Below are 21,589 nucleotides of genomic sequence, written 5' to 3' on the forward strand. Positions count from 1 at the left end.
ATAAGGGGCAAGGATTGAGATGAGAAAAAATGTTTTCACCCAGAGAGTTGTGAATCTGTGGAATTCCCTGCCACCGAAGGCAGTGGAGGCCAATTCACTAGATGTTTTCAAGAGGGTTAAGGGCCTGTCCCACCAGCATGCGATAGCATGCGTCTAGCGCGACCAAATGTGGCTGCTTGAAGCGTAGAGCCTCGCGGGGCCGGTCCTACTTCGATCGGCGGAGGCGTATGGAGTTGTGCGGGGCTGGTCCCGACATCGCGTGGGGCTAAAAAAAATCTTAGAGTCAGAAAATCGCACGCGACAACAGCCTGTCGGCCCACAGCCACATTGAGGCCGTACACAGCGCCTCAACGGGCGTATGCAGCGTCTTGACATCGTACGCCGTGTCTTGACGGCGTACGCCTAGCGTGTGGCGTTGCGAGATGACGTCACCGCCCGGCGTGCCGTGCGACGTCCAAATTCAGTAGGCCAGCCTCCTGCCCAGCTGATTGGTGAGAATGATGTCGGGACCAGCCCTGCACAACTCCACAACCCCAACTCCACAACCGCCCCCCCCCCCCCCCCCCCCCCAAACTCTGTCTCTCTCTAGGTCGACTCTCTCTCTCGGGGCCCTCCTGCCCTTCCTCTCGGCGGCTAATCACATTGCTTCGTTCACTGCCCCATATCTCGACTAGGTGAACCGCGCTGTGATTGGCCGTTAAGCGGAGGAGAGGGAGGGGTTTGGGGGGGGGGGCACGGAGCTCTAAAATCTTTGGATTTGCCGCGCTCACTGTGCGCTTGTTCTGAGATTCTGGATGTCGGAGGTCCTCAGAAGAGAAAAATACACCTGCGGGCCGGATAATTTCAGGTTATGAAGCATGTCTCGTCAAAAAAGTGGAGGGGCTGCAGCACCCTCAGCCCCCCCCCGGTTCCGCAGCCCATGCTCACACCTTCTCATAATTATGAAGCTCCTTTAAAATTGCTAAGGCATACACGAAAGAGTAACTTTTGAAGTGTTTCAGATGAATGGCAGCATTGATTCTTAGTCGTGCTAAATACCCAATCATAAAAGGCATCTTTCAATTAACTGGTAGGAGCAAAACATTTCAGCTGAAAGCACCATTGTTTCACCTGTCCTCCTCACAATGAAAGAAAAGTACTGGAGAAATGATTGCACTAGCTCGCACTACCCACTCTTTCAGTCCTAATTAGTTCCATCTGATTCACATGTACTTTAACTTGCAGGCTGAAGAGGTCAGTAAATGCCAATTCCTGCAGCTTCAGTCATTACCATTGTTTAAAGATAACTTTGCTCCATTAGAGTAAAAAAAAACTCAGTTACATCATGAGAAATTCTATAAAACTGCTTATAAAATCAGGTTATCGTGAACATTTTGATATTCTTTGACAGGATGTTTAGCCAATATATTAAACAGTGTTCTCAATTTTAAAACAAAAGATCAAATGTAATTGCTGTATTTACACATTATATTTGTACTTTTAAATCTGCAGTAGACATTAAAAATCAGCCAGGCAGAAATCAGAATTTAGGTAAGAGAACCTATTAGCATGTTGGTGTCTCCCAACCAAGACCTTCATCCTTTGGTCTTTCTCTGCCTCCTGCAAATCTAGATTTCAACTTTGCTATTTTTCTTTCCTTGCAGTCAGTCTGAGATTCTCATCAGGGATTGTTGCTGATCAGTGCATCATAGAGTACAGCATAGGAACAGGCTGAAAGAATGGGTTGACTGGGCTTCAGAAGGATGAGAGGACATCTTATAGAAACACTTACGGACACAGTTTAAGAATAAGTGGTAAGCCATTTAGGAAGATGAGATGAGGAAAAGCTTCTTCACCCAGAGAGCTGTAAATCTGTGGAATGATTTGCCACAGAAGGCAGTGGAGGCCAATTCACTGGATGTTTTCAAGAGAATTAGATTTAGCTCTTAGGGCTAAAGAAATCAAGGGATGTGGGGAAAAAGCAAGAATGGGGTACTGATTTTAGATGATCAGCCGTGATCATATTGAATGGCGGTGCTGGCTCGAAGGGTCAAATGGCCTACTCCTGCACCTATTTTCTAAGCTTCTATGTTTCTATGGGAGTCTAATTAACTGGGGAAAGGCTAATTTTGATGGTATTGGGCAGGAACTTTCAAAGGTTTATTGGTGAGGCTGTTTGCGGGCAAAGGGACATGTGCTATGCCAATTGCAATGACAATTAAAATTGAATCTGAATCTGAATCTGAGCTAAGTGCAACACCACACACTTACCCACATTAAACTACACCTGCCATTTTTCTCCATCCATATCTGCAATAATAGTATCCGCAAACATGCTAATCATGACGCTCATGTTCTTAAGCAGAACAAGATAATGCTTTAAAATTATTTTAATGCTCAGTTTATAAGTAATACTGGCCTTGTTGTCACAACGGAATCTTCATGGGACCATGGTACATGAAACCTGTATACATCTGCTCTCTTCCCTGTCAATTAGAAATAATCTCTTGTAACAAAAAGCAGTAGGCAACAGTTTTCAACAATCTAGATCACATAGTAACAAAAAACAATTTGAAAATACTTTATGATGAAATAACTGCACATTAAACCAGGGAAAACTAACCAGCATGAAAAAAAGTCAAATATTCCAGTGAAACCTAATAGTCAATTCATGTTACTGACTTTAAAACTTTATAAAAAGGGAACTTTTGCCAGTATTTCCTAGCCATCGTTTACTTGGCGAGTCTGAGGGGATAAATGAACATTCAAACACCCAAGCTTTAAGTTCAGAACTTCCATCATGGATCTGTTGTGATAGTTTCTGCTCCCTTCTCAGTTTCAGACCCATCTTATCTTGCTATTTTCTTCAAAGTCTAAAAATTGCTACAAAGCTCGCCATGCTATTGTCAAAAGTCTTGGCCAACTCCTCTTCCAGGAAAGGGTAGACTCGAAGACATCCCACAATAATATGTAGGAATAGGAGGAACACCAAGAATAATACAGGTAACTTGCATCTTTCGCTGAAAAACCCCCAGCATTTATAGAATTATCAAGTTAGTGACTTTTCCTTCCTGTCCACCTTTAATAACAAGAGTTCTTCAAGTTGAGGAAGAGGGCCCATGACAGAGTTGAGCACATGTAACAGCGTTGGTGAAAACATGCTTCAACTGCAATTTCATCAAGCATTTTTTAAAGAGCTGCTCGGGCAGCTGGTGGATTTTCTGAATTGCTGAGAATTACATGCGCAGTGTAAAACCCAGAGCACACAGGGAAGACTAAACTCTTGCCATCCACCTCCTAATCTGGTTACATGGGTGAGATCAAACCCCACTTCAAAAACTTTGGCAGCTGGCACCTCCCAAACTTTAATGACTCCCACGATTGTCAAATATTCAAAGTTTCCGATTGAAAAGCTCAATAATTTTAAACAATGCTGGGGGATTTATACAAGTTTACACTGCGCACCTGGGCACCCATTGGTAGATATTTCCCAGCAAATGTTTAGTAAGTCCTCAACTTGCCAGCATCTCCGTGCACAACTTCTGACACTTAACCACAAACTCCGGGCCCTTCTTTCCAGTTGAAATACTCATGGATTCACTTTGACCATTATGCTCCAGCTAAAATTTTCAATTAATCAAATCTTTCCTCCAAACAGTTACTTCTCATTCCTGGCATCATTTCAGCAGACCATACTTGCACTCTGGGCCGCTTATGAATGTAATTGATGACATTTTCAGCAACTAATGAAATGGAAAAATAAAATAGCGCACCAAATAAATGGATGTTTGTTACTGGGGGAGATATCTTTCGGTCTTGAATTATTTTCCTGCAAATCCTGAAGAATGTAGCCAGACCAAATACTTGCATATTTTCCAACATGACTTCCAACTATATTCATATTTAATGCCTTAATGTACAAAAAAAGTATCAAAATCAAATTCAGCTTTTTAACTACATAGCGTTTATTTTGTTTTTAAAGTATCTGGAATGTCTGGTTTTCTACTGTGAAGAATTTTACCATTTAAGGTATCCGTGCTTGGTCACTTATAATCCTGAAGTATATTTCTCTTCACTGAAGTGTTTATTGGCACCAATTACTCATTCCACTGACCGTCCATATTTTCCTGAATTCTTCAATATATTTCACATAACTAGCCATGAAAACAAATTCATGATGGCCCAGCGTGAAGATAACCAGATCTCAGATATGTTTACAATAATATGTAAGAACTTCCTTATTTATTAATGAACATCCCTTTTCCATGTAACTCATCTGCTGCATAACCTGCCATGAAAAACAGAAACATCTTGCAAAATGGACGATTTTCCAAGTACTGCAATTGAATGAGAGCAACCATGAGGAAGAAAACAAGATTGGATAGATCTGCACCAACCACATTTAAGGGATAAAGTTTGGCTGTAGAGGTGCAACATGATTTACATTGAGAAATAAAGTTACAACTTACTTTAGAATTAAAACTTACCATGCAAAGACTGGCATTGACTTTCAACATGGATTTCAAAAGCCTGATATATCTAAAATGAGAGAGAGGGAGAGATATAAATACGATGTTTTGTGAAAATTACTGGATGCCTCTTGGAAATTAGTCTTTGTGAAAAGGGGAAGTACAACAGGATCTGGGTCCTTGTTCATCAGTCAATTAAAGTAAGCATGCAGTTACAGCAGGCAGTGAAGAAAGCGAATGGCATGTTGGCCTTCATAACAAGAGGAGTTGAGTATAGGAGGAAAGAGGTCCTTCTGCAGTTGTGTAGGGCCCTAGTGAGACCACACCTGGAGTATTGTATGCAGTTTTGGTCCCCTAATTTGAGGAAGGACATTATTGTTATTGAGGGAGTGCAGCGTAGGTTTACAAAGTTAATTCCCGGGATTGCGGGACTGTCATATGCTGAGAGAATGGAGCGGCTGGGCTTGTATACTCTGGAGTTTAGAAGAATGAGAGGCGATCTTATTTAAACATAAGATTATTATAGGTTTAGACATGCTAGAGGCAGGAATCATGTTCCCGATGTTGTGGGAGACCAGAACCAGGGGCCACAGTTTAAGAATAAGGGGTAAGCCATTTAGAACGGAGATGTGCAAACACTTCTTCACACAGAGAGTTGTGAGTCTATGGAATTCTCTGCCTCAGAGGGCGGTGGAGGCCGGTTCTCTGGATACTTTCAAGAGAGAGCTAGGGCTCTTAAAGATAGCGGAGTCAGGGGATGTAGTGGCCATTTGGCTTGTTTTGCATGTCATAGATGATGGCATGTGCCCTTAAATTTTAAACTACCCGTTATATTGTGGGTTGGATTTATGACATATTTTTGGGCTTTTTCTGGGCAGCCTGCGCAGAAGTTTAGTTTTTAGATGAGTTTGGAGCGAGTAGGGAGAAGGTTTACCCTTCGACCATGCGAGATGTAAAGGAGATTATGCGAAGTGTAACGGAGACACGAGGTGTTTTTAAATGTTTAAAGCAATAAGCTGGAGTTCGATGAAGATTGCAGTAACGAGTCAGAAGAAATTTGGATGTATCTTACTGTTTTCTATCAACAATAAAGCATTTATTCATCAAACCATATAACCATATAACAATTACAGCACGGAAACAGGCCATCTCGGCCCTACAAGTCCATGCCGAACAAATTTTTTTCCCCTTAGTCCCACCTGCCTGCACTCGTACCATAACCCTCCATACCCTTCTCATCCATATGCCTATCCAATTTATTTTTAAATGATACCAATGAACCTGCCTCCACCACTTCCACTGGGAGCTCATTCCACACCGCCACCACTCTCTGCGTAAAGAAGTTCCCCCTCATATTACCCCTAAACTTCTGTCCCTTAATTCTGAAGTCATGTCCTCTTGTTTGAATCTTCCCTATTCTCAAAGGGAAAAGCTTGTCCACATCAACTCTGTCTATCCCTCTCATCATTTTAAAGACCTCTATCAGGTCCCCCCTTAACCTTCTGCGCTCCAGAGAATAAAGACCTAACTTATTCAACCTATCTCTGTAACTTAGTTGTTGAAACCCAAGCAACATTCTAGTAAATCTCCTCTGTACTCTCTCTATTTTGTTGGCATCCTTCCTATAATTGGGCGACCAAAATTGTACACCATACTCCAGATTTGGTCTCACCAATGCCTTGTACATTTTAACATTACATCCCAGCTTCTATACTCAATGCTCTGATTTATAAAGGCTAGCATACCAAAAGCTTTCTTTACCACCCTATCTATATGAGATTCCACCTTCAAGGAACTATGCACGGTTATACCCAGATCCCTCTGTTCAACTGTATTCTTCAATTCCCTACCATTTACCATGTACGTCCTATTTTGATTTGTCCTGCCAAGGTGTAGCACCTCACATTTATCAGCATAATCAAAGACTATGTTTTAAAGACTTAACTGTGAAGAAGCTCTGAAGGTCTCTGTGAGTAAGCTCGCATGCGTTTCGAAGACATCCCCCTTAACCATGCTCATCCACTTAGCGGCTACAGAGTTAATTTCTCGAAAGATATGAAAAACTGGCGCTACAGGGGATATGGGGAGAAGGTAGGAACGGGGTATTGATTAGGGATGATCAGCCATGATCGCTTTGAATGGCGGTGCTGGCTCGAAGGGGCGAATGGCCTGCACCTATTGTCTATTGCTGCATAATTCTCACTCCACTGTACCTTATTGAAGTCCTGAAGCTTGACATAATGTATCAGTCCTGTTGAGTTGATTAAAACTCTGTGAACAGAGGCACCTATGTGAAAACAATGAATTCAGTTATTCACAGCAGCTTATGAATACAGTCAATTAATAAATGTAATAAAGAAAGATAACCATGTACCGAATGACAGGACATTTGTAATTGGGGTAGACATCGTTCTAGATTTTACTGTCAGGTATTCACATTCCATTGTGAACTGTGAAAAAATTAGCAACAGAATGTCACAAAACATACAAGCATTACTGATATTTAGAAATTCCATTTCTTCACACCCTAACCTTTTCTGCATAAAAAACGGAAAATTTCTCAACTTATTCTCAATGGATGAATGCATCTGTACTGTGTCACCAACAACAGAGTTTGAAGACTACAGCTAAAATGACAACTGTAAATGAAACTTACTCTTTGATTGTCTTCATTAGGAGCAAGTTACCTTTGTTAGCCCAGGTTAACAAAATTTACTATTTTCTTTGAATTTAATACTTTAATTATTCACGCATCTCATTTAAACTTGAAGAGTAAGGCTTTTATTCGTTATATACTGTATAAAGAAGCAACAAAGAAAACTTTAAAAAATGAATTTAATGTCAAGCTAGAAGGTGAAGTTTGCACACTTTTCATTCACCAAATGAAGACTGCATTTTCATGTGATCCAAATTGAAAGGTCATCATTAGAAAAACAAACCTAAATTAGAATATCCTTTTTTTTTAAACAAACCATAATGATGATTTTATTGAAGTTTTTTGACCCGGGCAAGCTGTTTGCAGAGCTCACTTTAGACTTTAGAGATAGTGTGGAAACAGGCCCCAATGAGTCCGCTCCGACCAGCAATCACCCCGTACACTCTCACTATCCTACACACGAGGGACAATTTATACTTTTACCGAAGCTAGTGAACCTAGAAACCTGTACATGTTTTGAGTGTGGGAGAAAACTGGAACCCCCTGGAGAAAACCTGCGTGGTCACACAGAGAATGTATAAACTCTGCAGGCAGCAACTTCAGTCAGGATCAAACCCGGGTCTCTGGTACTGTGAGGCAGCAATTCCACCACCGCGCCACTGTACCTCACTGTTACCATGTCACCTGCTGACATGCAGATCACAAAAACGCAGAGAAAACAGTAAGAGGGTAGAATAGAGGAGTGACATATAAACAGAGGCAGCAGGGGAAAGAGTTGAAAGGACATACTGGATTCTCAAAAGAATGGGAAGGTTTGATAGTGTCTCCTGCACAAATGGGCCACGGCAAGCATGAGTAAGTCTGCACCATTCAGCAGTGAGGTACCCAGATATCATTATCTTTCTCAGTGGTCTCTATTTACAAAAGGGCATCATGTGAAAATGAATATGGGAGACCCGGTGGAAATTATACCAATGACCCAAGGAGGAATTCTTTAAGCGTGCATTGTTCTAAACTTACACCACAGTTTGTTCCTCTCTTGACTGTGAACGAAAGCCGAAGCTTGTAGTTCCTCATCTTTTGATTCAATTTATTTTAGGAGGTCAAACTCAAAACATTCATATTAGTGTTATCAGCATTTGCGCAAATGACACCTGGGATGATATGCATGCTAGGGTGAGATTTAAGAGAAAATGTGCATAAATACTTCCAACACCTGCAAAAAGTGTTTAATACTTTACTAATTAAAAATTGCAGAATATTTTTTTTAAACCTGGACCCCATTCTAGACACTGGTCTCTTGACACACCATGTTATAGGAAAGATGTTATCAAGCTGGAAAGCATACAGAGAAGATTTACGAGGATGTTGCCAGGACGACAGGATCTGAGCTATAGGGAGAGGTTGAGTAGGCTGGGACTCTATTCCCTGGAGCGCAGGAGGATGAGGGATGATCTTATAGAGTTGAATAAAATCATGAGAGGAATAGATCGGATAGATGCACAGAGTCTCCTGTCCAGGGTAGGTGAATCGAGGACCAGAGGACATAGTTTCAAGGTGAATGGGAAAAGATTTAATAGGAATAGGAGGGGTAACTTTTTCACACAAAGGGTGGTGGGTGTATGGAACAAGCTGCCAGAGGAGGTAGTTAAGGCTGGGACTATCCTAACGTTTAAGAAACTGTTTGACAGGTAGATGGATAGGACAAGTTTGGAAGGATATGGACTAAACGCAGGCAGGTGGGACTAGTGTAGCTGTGACAAGTTGGGCCGAAGGGCCTGTATCCACACTGTATCACTATAAGCACATGGCAAAAATGCTGTTCCAGAATATAGCACAAGCCCACTTTTCTTCAAAACAATTACAGGGTTTACTGAACTGCTGAGTTTACGCAACCATTTTTGAAACAAATTTTCTATATCAAAATAAAGTTAAACAATCTGAAATTTTCAAATGAAATTACAGGCAGCTGTTGTCCTCAGCAAATAGAAAGACAACGGCCAGAGTTTTATATTATGGAGGCAAGGTATTGAATCAACATGGAGTTGTCAGCTGCCACCTTACAAAAAAATTACATTTGTTCAAACCAATGTTCAGTCGGCTTTATTAAGCACATCGACACACAAACAAAATGTTATATAAAAATGTTGCACCTTATTGAATTTGTCAATTTTTGGAAGAAATATTGTTCCTTAGAATCTGAGCAGCACAAATAAATCATGAAGTGTCTGTCAAATCTGCTGCTGAATTACCACACATTTATTGCTTTTGCTCTGGAGCTACTGCCAACTCTGGAAAGTACAGCTTACGATGCAACTTACGTCCTTTCACATCACCAAACCGTAATGTTAAATATTACTTCTTATCTAAAAATATCACAACACTGTGCATCATAACAAGTTTACAAGATAAAGATTCACTTTTTTTTTAGTTCATGATATGTTTAACATATGTTATCAGCTTACAAAAAACATCTAATATATGTCACAGGCTTCCTAAGATCTTTCAGGAACTTTGTTTCTAGTTAGTTGGAAGTAATTATTCCATAATCAGTTATCCCACCGAGCAAAAGGAAGTTTTAATAACACAATGTTCACTCTTGGCGAGAGATATCTTGCTCTTGATTTTATACTAGACTGCATATAAAAACAATGCACAACTAGGCTGTCTGTTGTGCACAACTAGGCTGTCTGTTGTACACTCCACTTCCAACACTATCGCTAACAAGGTATTGAATACAATTTTGAATAATTGGGATATGCATCTAACATTTGGAAAACAAATAAAACTGCTTATGTTGGAGTATGAGACAAAGAACAGAAGTGCTAGGAGAACTCAACAATTGGCAGAATTGTTCCAGCATTTTTTTTGTATTTACAATGTTTATTTTATTTATAATAAAGGAAGAAAAATAAAATTATATCAGCTTTAAAAAGGCTAAAATCTTCTATATCCGAATATTTTTAATTCCACAAAAAATAATCTAATTCACTTTGTTTTTACTTACCTGTTTATTAACGCGAGCCTTAGACACGTGAATGACAAAATGGGAGAATGAACGGTACTTTTCCACATTGAAGTTCACGATCTGAAGAACAAGCAATAGATTATGATATACAGGTGCGTGCCCTGGTGCAACCAACAAATTCAGAAAAATAAATTGTGATAATCCCAACAGAAGGTACTACACGTTCTCCAGAATGCCAAGTCTGATGTACCAGTCTGATAATTGAGTCAAATGCTGCACATCAATGTTTGAAATATCATAATCATACTTTATTAGCCAAGTATGTTTTGCAACATAGGAGGAATTTGATTTGACAATACTGTCATACCAGTATTGATAAAAAAATAGAAGTAACATTGCATTTCAGCAAAAGGAATCAGCACTTAATAAAATTAATAGAAGTGGGCATCGTGCCAAAGGGCCTGCCCCTGTTCCATACCGTTCTGTGGTCTAAAAATAAATAAAAATACCTATGTGGAGAACTTTAAATCTTAAAATTGGTCAAAGTATGAAATGGAACATTACCAGACAATCGAAAAAGCATTTAACATTGTTCTTTCATTGGAACCTAAATAATATGAAAATCCTGTAGCTTACTTCATTGGTTAGTTAAGAATACATACAGATTACAGAAGTATTTCATGACTGCTGGGCGATTCAAAATGATTTTGTCCTCAGTGCCACTTTCGTAATACTAATTCCATATTCCTCCGTTCCTGTATAATCTGGAAATCTATTTATCTCCATGACCAAGACTCATGGTCCAGTTATGTCATGAATTCCAAAGAATCATTTTTGCTGGGTGAAGAAACTTCTCATCATCTCTGTCCTGAATAGTCAACGTCAGTTTCAGACTCCTGGTTTTAACAACCAGTTAAGGGGAAAATCAAATCCACATCCATCACATCAGGTCCTTCAGAACTTTGTCATTCTTTCAACTCAGGAGTGTCATAAGGTCATAAGTGATAGGAGTGGTCTGCGGTGCTTCTAGCCGCGGGCAGCGCTGACTTTAACATCGTAGCCAGTGTTGGAGCTCCACCCAGCTCGGCCTGTGGCCTTCAGGAGCTGCGGTCTCCGGTAGGAAACGGCCGATTCGGAAACTCCAAGCCGCTGAGAGTGTTCTTCCGTTCCGATGCCGGAACTCTGATCATCCCGGCGAGAGGGCCTGATCATTGGGCCACCGTAGCGGCGACTGCGGAAGGCTCGAGGCCCCGACCACCGGTGAACAGGAAGACGACTGAACTTTATTGCCTTCCCTCACAGTGGGAAACGCTGATTCCGCTGTGTGGGGATGTTTATGTTGAACTCTATTGTGTATTGTGGTTTTTTTTAATCGTATGACTATGGTAACTCAAATCTCACTGTACCAATTGGTGCATGTGATAATAGATGTAACTTGAACTTGAGTAGAATTAGACCATTCGGCCCATCAAGTCTACTCTGCCATTAAATCATGGCTAATCTACCTCTCATAGAAACATAGAAATTAGGTGCAGGAGTAGGCCATTCGGCCCTTCGAGCCTGCACCGCCATTCAATATGATCATGGCTGATCATCCAACTCAGTACCCCGTACCTGCCTTCTCTCCATACCCCCTGATCCCCTTAGCCACAAGGGCCACATCTAACTCCCTCTTAAATATAGCCAATGAACTGGCCTCAACTACCCTCTGTGGCAGAGAGTTCCAGAGATTCACCACTCTCTGTGTGAAAAAAGTTCTTCTCATCTCGGTTTTAAAGGATTTCCCCCTTATCCTTAAGCTGTGACCCCTTGTGCTGGACTTCCCTAACATCGGAGGCAATATTCCTGCATCTAGCCCGTCCCACCCCTTAAGAATTTTGTAAGTTTCTATAAGATCCCCCTCTCAATCTCCTAAATTCTAGAGAGTATAAACAAGTCTATCCAGTCTTTCTTCATAAGACAGTCCTGACATCCCAGGAATCAGTCTGGTGAACCGTCTCTGCACTCCCTCTATGGCAATAATGTCCTTCCTCAGATTTGGAGACCAAAACTGTACGCAATACTCCAGGTGTGGTCTCACCAAGACCCTGTACAACTGCAGTAGAACCTCCCTGCTCCTATACTCAAATCCTTTTGCAATGAAAGCTAACATACCATTCGCTTTCTTTACTGCCTGCTGCACCTGCATGCCTACCTTCAATGACTGGTGTACCATGACACCCAGGTCTCGCTGCATCTCCCCCTTTCCCAATCGGCCACCATTTAGATAATAGTCTGCTTTCCCGTTTTTGCCACCAAAATGGATAACCTCACATTTATCCACATTATATTGCATCTGCAAAACATTTGCCAACTCACCCAGCCTATCCAAGTCACCTTGCAGTCTCCTAGCATCCTCCTCACAGCTAACACTGCCCCCCAGCTTAGTGCCATCCGCAAACTTGGAGATATTGCCTTCAATTCCCTCATCCAGATCATTAATATATATTATAAATAGCTGGGGTCCCAGCACTGAGCCTTGCAGTACCCCACTAGTCACTGCCTGCCATTGTGAAAAGGACCCAACCCTACTCTCCTGCCTTCTCCCCATAACCTCTGACACATGTAATAATCAAAAATCTATCTATCTCTGCCTTAAAAAAAAAATCCACTGGCGGCTTCCACAGTCTTCTGTGGCAAAGAATTCCACAGATTCACCACCCTCTCATCTCCTTCCTAAAAGTACATCCTTTAATTCTGAGTATGTAAGCCGCATCTGTTTAATCTCTCCGAATAGAACAATCCTGCCACCATATAGCAGAAGTGTCCATGTCGCAGGGCTGGAAACTGGAAGTATCCCGAGCTAATTCTGCTACCACCATCATCTATTGCAACAAGTGATGGCTCCCACTGATTGTACTTTACAGGACGGACGATGACAGCGATGTCAACATTTGAAACATGGAAGATGGGCACAAAAGAAGAAGACTCCCAAATCAATCTTGTTAAGCTTCACTACATTTTCTCACTTACTAGTAGAACCTTCCTTAAGAAGTGAAACCAGATTTCACACAATTTCCAGATTCGGTCTCACCAGAGCTCCATATAATAGGGACACTCAATTCCTCTTGAAATAAAAGCCAATGTACCCTTTTCTTTCCTAATTGCTTGCTGAATATGCATATTAACTTTCAGAGATTCGAGCACAAGGACACTCAAATCCATCAGAACAGCAATATTTTTTTCATTCTCTGCATGTATTAATTACCCTGAATGCTCAAAATGCTGCAAACATTTTACAATAGCTTTACTTAAAAAAAATCCTAATCCTTCAAGACGAACGTCATTCCACAAAATTTGGGAACAAACGTGTAGGTGACATAATAAATAATTACAGTCTGCATTGTTATCGAAAGAAAAATCCCAAACCAACATCAACATGCATAGTACCATAATTAAATGTGGGCAGAAGGATATTCCTCAGCTGCAGTAGTCCTCAAGCAGTGTAATATACATGCTTCAAAAATAAAATTTAAGCTTACCTTGTACATTTTCAGCAATTCTGCCTCTCCAGTCAGATCAATGCCTTCTTGGCTGCACAGGAGATTTAATGGTAAATTTGAGTGAATTTGATATAAGGAGGAATTGAAATGACATTGACATTCATCTCAGTAGGTCAGAGGTCATGCAACATTCCCAAGCAAAGTGGTTAAAAAGTAAAGTAAAATAAATATATGCAAAGATGAAGGGAGCCACTGCAAGTCACTGACCATGCACATATTATTATTCATGGTGTCCCCTTCAGGATTAAATGTTAAACATGAAAAAAAACATGGTGTGATACATAAGAATATACATATAAGTAGTTTGATTTTTTTTTGGACTTGTTAAAGTGCCAATCCTTTTTTTTCTGAAATCAATAACACGTTTTACGTTAATATCATTCCTTTTTCTGTATTGGATGGAGTTGAAATGAAGTGCATGTCCTATGTCAATTTGCAAACAACAATAAATCACATTGCTAAGATAATCACTTTGTTAAATGCTAATTTTACAAATTTCACAGATGTTAACAAACCTGCTTTATACATTAGACCATGCAGAAAACTTTCTTTGTTGACAAAGGACAAAAAAAAAAGATAGTATATTGTCCACAATTTATATCCATTAAAATAGAAATTTCACACAGGGCACAATCATTTACTGATATATACCCTGATGAAGATTTTCACAGGTGAATGCTGAGCAAAACTAACTGCCATTTGTATAAACAATGAAGTTACAAATGTATGCAACAACTGCACTCTTCACGGACACTATTCTGCATACATCACTTATCAGAGGATGCAAAACATCTCAAGAGCATCCATCTGTTAAATCCATGAGCAAGGAACCAAAATAGCAAATACCAAAATATTATAAAGAAATAATTTAACACTTATTATTTATTATATTACTTATTACAATATATTTTATATCCTTTATAAATATGTCATATTACTTGGCATTAGTCATTTTGATTAATTCAATTAAAATAGATTCCAAGTCACGTTAAATTATAGGCCCAGGTAGTTTAGTGTTAATCCTTTGAATTTATTCTATTTCTTAACAACCTTTCCCCAATGTTAATATTCAATTATGAGAAAGTAAAATTTGCTTTCTTAAATTCTGTACTCTAAACTCAGTCTTTGAATTTGCAACACATTTATATTTAAGTTTATAAGTTATAGGAGCAGAATTAGGCCATTCAGCCAAACATATCTACTCCGCCAGTTAATCATGGCTGGTCTATCTTTCCCACTCAACCCCATTCTCCTGCTTTCTCCCCATAACCCCCGTTACCCTTACTAATCAAGTACGTACTAATTGCATCTCTGTTCTTTCACTTGAAACATATCTCTGTTGGACATACTTTTGTTGAACATTAGAAGTGACTTGTTCATAAGCCATGTTGCAGCTGCTGGGGACAACAGGCCCATCACAGGCTTCACTGAGTCTCAACTTCAACAATGCAGAGTCCAGATACGTCCCTCACCTTGCATGTTCTTGACTGCACAAACTTTTTGGAAACACAATTGTGAATGTCAGTCCCAAGTAACATTTCAATTTAAATCTAAGAGAGCCCAATTTATATTTTTAAAGTTTTAATTTTGTCACATCAAGCACTAATTGTTGAGCTTTCACAATGTAGAACTGAACAAATAAATTGCTCCATCTCAACTTTAAAGGGTAATTTTTCAGTGACAAGAACCAAGGATAACCGGATCTCTGCATTAAACAACATGCATTTTAGGCAAGTGATTTGTTGTTGGGCTGGTGACATTGCCATTTCTATTCAGATAACAGGATGTGTAAAATCAACCAGCAGGTATCACTTCTGCTACTTGATAATTGACCCAGTCAGCATGGTCAAAATAAGAAGTAAGGGTCAATGTTGATGAGAGACTTTTTCCACCCAGAGAGTTGTGAATCTGTTGAATTCATTGCATGTTTTCAAGAGAGAGTTAGATTTACCTCTTAGAGCTAAAGGAATCAAGGGATATGGGGAAAAAGCAGGAATGGAGTACTGATTTTGGATGATCAGCCATGATCATATTGAATAGCGATGCTGGCTCAAAGGGTCGAATGGCCTACTCCTGCACCTATTTTCTAAGCTTCTATGTTTCTATGGGAGTCTAATTATCCATTGTCCAAATACTGAATACAATTTTTTGAATTGACAATTAGAAACTGGCACAAGATGTGCAGGTATCTTATTTTTGTCAAAATCTCTTTAATCTGGACAGTCCCAACATACATTGTACCAACTTGCAAACAGAGTTATCCTTACAGTCGAGGTATACATAAATTTCAGGAGTCAAAACATTTGGCAGTAGCAAATTAGTATCTACAAAATGTACTTAATCCACGTTTAACAAATATTTCCAGTTTTTGCCTTAATATAGATTTCTGAAAAGTTGAATTTAAATTACAATCATTGAAACGGGGAAGCATTATCACATCTACAAATGCATAAGGCTAGTAAAAAAAAAATAATACATGCTTAGAAATCGTTCAAAGGTGCATTATTGCAAACTTCTCATAGGTCAAGTGCGAAAACTTATGTGGGAAGAGGAGAGAAGGGATGGAGAAAGAAAGGAGTGCACACGGTATTGGTACATGCACTGGTGCAAGTAAGACTCTATTTCGGGCAACATGATTCAGCTACATAAAACAATGCAGAGACCTGCTCTCCATTGCAACCACCCCATGCCGTACCTAACAGTGAAGTATTTCAAACGATCACTGAGAGCATAAAAAGGAAAAGGGTTCGCTTTCCCAGCACTATCATAAAAAAAAAAAGAACATGTCAGAATATAACATGGATTACGTTGAATGGTGGCTCTGACAGGTACCAATAGTCATGGAGCAATCATAAATCCTACAATAACTGCATCAAAAGGTCATACACTATAAATATATCCCTTTTCAGTTCCACCATGTGTTTGCCAAACAAAATATTGGCCTCATGATCTTCATGAAAAATGTGAAAATAACATTTTAAACATCAATAGAATGCAACAAGTTTTGATGTAACCAGGTTTAATTCACCATAATTAACAGTAACAGGTAATGTTCGTGTTCTGATTGGTTTTAATTTGCTCCACAATAATGCAACATTGCTATTATTTTTCTTCTTGACTTTATCTTATTTGTCAAGTTCTGTCATCACATCCACTTCTGCAGCTGAAGATGCAGAAATTATCCACAAATTTCTGTTCTTCAGATGCTCTCACCACGATAAAATATGTAAATTGCCCAGAGTGCTAGGCTTAGGTTTGTAGTAACTTCTTGCAAGACAAAACTGTTTTCAAATCGCTACCATTCTACTGACTGGAGCACCTAATATAAAAAGTAGACAGTTGAAGAAGCCGTTCTTTGCAAGACATTTTAAACCTCAGGTTGATGGGGAAAAAACCATGGAGATATTTAAAGAATAACAGGAGAATTCCCCTCATTGTCCTCGCTAACAGGGGCGGAAATCCGGGGGAGGGGGGACAGGTTGGACACGTCCCCCCATGTTTTGAGAGGTGGGGGACAGTCACCCCCCCCCCCCCATTTTTTGTAATCCGGATTTTAAAACCCGGTGAAATCTCCGCTTTCCGCGAGACAGTGGGGGTGGGACTGCTGATCGAGGGAGCCGATTGGACAAGAGGGACATCGGTCAGCAGGCAATGGGGGCGGCACAGACCTGCGCCTCATCCACAGCCAGGATCGATCCCGGATCTCCAGCGCTGTCCTATCCCCACCCGGGGGCGGCCAGAGACGTCGGGAGTCAGACGGGCGAGGTGCAGGCCCACAGGCAGCGCAGAGGAGCAGCGCTAAATCCAGCTCAACTCTGCCTGTCCTGCCAGGTTAACATACGTCCCTGCCTGGACTTGTGGGAAATATGGCCCAGGTTTACAGCCAACGCAGAGAAGCAGCGCTGGTGTCCCGTCAGTCCAGGCAGGGCTGTAGGTTAACCCGGTGAGACAGGGAGAGTTGAGCTGCATTTAGCGCTGGATTGAGCCTCCGAAGCCTCGCGCATGTGTGTGTGAGTGTGCGCATGCGATCGCGGCCGACAAGAAATTGTGTCCCCCCTGTCCCCCCCCCATGTTTTGATAGCGATTTCCGTGCCTGCTCGCCAAAATTTATTCTTTAAAGCAATTTTGTTTGTATATTGTCCAAATGATTTTGGAGACCAGTTAACGCATCATGTCATTGCCAGCTCTCAGGGTATTCCCATCATTCTATTCATTCATCTACATCGCAGCAATCTTTTCTTTCTCATATTCCCATAAGCTCTTCCTCTATTTTCCTGCCAACACCTATCAAGGGCCCCTTAGGGTGTGGAAGGAAAAAAGACAGCATTCAGAGGAATCCAAAGCGGTCACATGGAGAATTTACAAACTCCACACCGACAACACCCAAGGTCAGGATTGAAATCAGGTCACTGGATTTTTTCCTGAAGATGTATCCCAACCCAAAATATCACCTGTCCATTCCCCCACTGGCACTGCCTAACACACTGAGTCCCTCCATCATGTTGTGTTTTGCTCATTGATTTTCTGTTTAGTTTAGATGATAGATCTTTTTAACTTTCCTCGTTAGCATTATGTAGTCAAGATGGCAGTCTGGTCAATCGTATATACCTCCTGAAGAACGTGGGACAACAGGGAAATTTCCAGTGTCCCTGGTGAGAGAAGGAGGTACTACACCTGTTGGACGTGCAACGTTAAAGTGCATTGTGTGGCTGGAACCAAAGATCCTATAGCGAGCAAGATAGACCACTCGACGAAAAAGACGTAGTACGGTCATGGGCAGATTCATGGGTAATTTTCGGCTCCATTTCCGTAACCGGCTTCCGTCTCCGCACCAAAGATCCCATAGAGGAGCAAAGATACTAGTGCGGAGACGGAAGCCGGTTATGGAAACATCCTCGTAAAAATCAAAGTTCTTTGGGAAAATCTTCTCCTCATTTTCAGAATTATAATTTATTAACACAAACTGTCCCCCACAACGTTGATTACACTGCGAGAGGGATACCCAAAGTCGGGTCGGGTTACTGAAATGGATGGGTAAAAAAGGCCCACGTTCTGCCGTGTTGCTTACTACATGTCAGCCCATTGCATTTAGCAGGAGTGGTCTATCTTGTTCCGCTATAGGATCTTTGGCTGGAACTGCAGTGGACTCATTCAGGAGCATCCATGATGCTGAGAGCATCATAGATGAATTAGCCAAAGGGCCAGTTCCATGCTGTATGGCTCTATGACACCATTACAGTCAGTGGGCTAATTAACTACAATATTTCTATAAGATAGAAATGATTCCATTTTAAATAGCAATAAACTTGTTTGGGATATCCTGAAGTCATCAAAGCCACTAAATGAATGCCAGAATTTTTACCCTTTCTATTAATTAGTTATATTTGTGGATCTTTCAACCTGTAGAACAATCATCTCTCCATTTTATGTGCACAAAGCCATTCTCACTATGACAGAGTATTTACACTGCAACATGACACAGACCATGAGAATCAAACACATTGACAGATACGACCGTCTCTGGGTGGGGCTACCATTATAGAAATTAACACTACTACTATCTCTCAGGATTTATGTGCATCGTGTACATTAAATGTATTTGGCACCTATTGATGGTTAATAGATGGTTAATAACATGAGCAAACCAGGATATTTAGACAGGTTTTACTGGTTTGCCCCTCAAAAGAAAAGCTGGTGTCAAGTAGAAATTATACCTTATAATGAGGTTAGACAAAAATGCTGGAGAAACTCAGCATGTGAGGCAGCATCTATGGAGAGAAGGAATAGGCGATGTTTCGGGTCGAGACCCTTCTTCAGACTAATGTCAGGGGGGGTGAGACAGTAGGCTTGTGGGAGAGGTGGGAAGGTGAGGGGAAGGAGGGAGAAAGGACTACCTGAAATTGGAGGTCAATATTCAGACCGCTGGGGTGTAATCTACCCAAGCAAAATATGAGGTGCAGTTCCTCCAATTTGCGGTGGGACTCATTCTGTGGCAATGCCGGAGGCCCAGGCCAGAAAGGTCGGATTCGGAATGAGAGGGAGAGTTAAAGTGCTGAGCCACCAGGAGATCAGGTTGGTTATTGCGAACTGAGCAGAGGTGTTGGGCGAAGCGATCGCCAAGCCTGCGCTTGGTCTAACCGATGTAGAGAAGTTGACATCTGGAGCAGCGGATGCAGTAGATGAGGTTGGAGGAGGTGCAGGTGAACCTCTGTCTCACCTGGAAAGACGGCTTGAGTCCTTGGGTGGAGTCGAGGGGGGAGGTAAAGTGACAAATGTAGCATTTCCTGCGGTTGCAAGGGAAAGTACCAGGGGAGGTGGTATAATGAGGTATCATTTCAGAGTTCTAAGCTAATCACCAGCCCTTAAATTATTTAAGTGTATAATATTCAATCTACAATACTTGTACAGCTCTTCGGCACATCCTGAAATAACACACAATGCCTTCTCACAGTCTTCAGCAGAGAATGGAGCACTTTGTAAATAGTGTAGAGATCAGTCAGTCCAAAAGAACACAAATGGCAATATAAAAATCTGCAGCAAGGATATGCTGGCATCCTAATCCCTAAAACTGCAGGCCAGTCATATTTTAGTCTATTTCTTGCAGAAGAACCAGTCTTTTGAAGATTTCACAATTACTTTTTATTAAAAATGGACCCTTAAAATAAATCAGCCAAAATCGCGAAGTCACCACCCATGAAAGTCAATGATGGGATAATTTGCTCAGTACAACCGATGTCTTGCAAAGGTACACATCATTGCATACTGCCCTCTGGAGGCTTTTCATTACACTGTTTAGATTTGTGCAGACAAGTGTCAAAAGAATTGCATGTACATTTGGTTCAAACTTGTAACAGAAACAAAATAAGCATCAAATACATTGAAAACTTTTGTACAAGATTGCATAACAAGACCTGGGATTAGATCAGTCTCATGTTAAACTAGCGCCTGTAATGGTCAAGATTAGAATTAGAATTACCTTTATTGTCATTCAGACCTTATGGTCTGAATGAAATTTCGTGCCTGCAGTCATACATACAATAATACAATAATAAACAACAATAAACACAAATTAACATCCACCACAGTGAGTCCTCCAAGCACCTCCTCACTGTGGTGGAGGCAAAAATCTTAGGGCTGCAGTCTCTTCCCTCCTCTTCTCCCTCTGCGCTGAGGCGATACCCCACCGGGCGATGGTACAAACAGTCCCGCGGCTCACCGAACCCCGCAAACGGGCCGGCTCAAACACCGCAGCCCGGGGTGGTCAAAGCTGCCGCCCTCCAGTCCAGCGGACGCAGCCGCTGGCCCGCGGCTGAACCCCGGATCAGGTCACCGCCGCCAGAACGCCGTCCCAGCCACCGGAGCACCGTTCCAGCCTCTAGCCGGATCGCCCTCACGTGAGTGCCGTTCCTCCCTCGAGCTGGGCCGCTCCGATGGGAGCGCCGTACCTCCCTCGAGCTGGGCCGCTCCGACGGGAGCGCCATTCCACCCTCGAGCTGAGGCTGGGCCGCCCCGACCCTCGGGGAGCCGCGACGGGAGCACCACAGCCCCTCAAGGGGGAGTCTCGGCCCCGCGCCAGGCCGCCCTCACGGGAGCGTCACAGCCCCTCAAGGGAGCGCCGTTCTAGCCCCGAGCCAGACCGCCCTCACCGCCCAGGGCAAGTTCTGACTGGCTCTGCCTCTGGAGTCTCGAGGTCGCCAGCTCTGCCATTAGGCCTCAGCGCAGACGGAGGCAGAGAAGGGGATACGACAAAAAAGTCTCATTCCCCCGAAGGGAGAGACAGCAAGCCCCGTTTCAACCCCCCCCCCCCCCCCACCCCCCGCATAAACACAACCTAAAAACAAAAACGTAACTAGACAAAATGAAAAAAAAAACAACACAAAAAAGTAAAAACAAACGGACTGCAGGCGAGCCGCTGCTGCCAGGGCAGCGCCGCCACTTCCGGATGACCATGTTGAAAGAAATATTCACAAAATGT

At 41.7% G+C, this 21,589-nt stretch overlaps 1 protein-coding gene across 2 annotated transcripts in view; it reads right to left on the reverse strand.

Moving 5' to 3' along the window:
• The window catches only part of pgap1 (post-GPI attachment to proteins inositol deacylase 1), a 154,362-nt gene that overhangs the window by 97,650 nt on the left and 35,123 nt on the right, over positions 1-21,589 (reverse strand). Inside the window, exons 12-18 of one of the 2 annotated variants that reach the window (XM_055637795.1) lie at positions 16,310-16,375; positions 13,594-13,645; positions 10,112-10,192; positions 6,823-6,898; positions 6,662-6,735; positions 4,467-4,518; positions 2,399-2,465 (exon numbers count right to left, since the gene is read on the reverse strand). In XM_055637795.1, the coding sequence (XP_055493770.1) occupies positions 2,399-2,465; positions 4,467-4,518; positions 6,662-6,735; positions 6,823-6,898; positions 10,112-10,192; positions 13,594-13,645; positions 16,310-16,375 (468 nt within the window). The remainder of the gene's footprint in view (positions 1-2,398; positions 2,466-4,466; positions 4,519-6,661; positions 6,736-6,822; positions 6,899-10,111; positions 10,193-13,593; positions 13,646-16,309; positions 16,376-21,589) is intronic. The other variant, XM_055637794.1, reaches the window with a different exon arrangement.

This window comes from Leucoraja erinacea, chromosome 7 (genome assembly GCF_028641065.1).
Source record: "Leucoraja erinacea ecotype New England chromosome 7, Leri_hhj_1, whole genome shotgun sequence".
Classification (NCBI taxonomy): Eukaryota; Metazoa; Chordata; class Chondrichthyes; order Rajiformes; family Rajidae; genus Leucoraja; species Leucoraja erinaceus.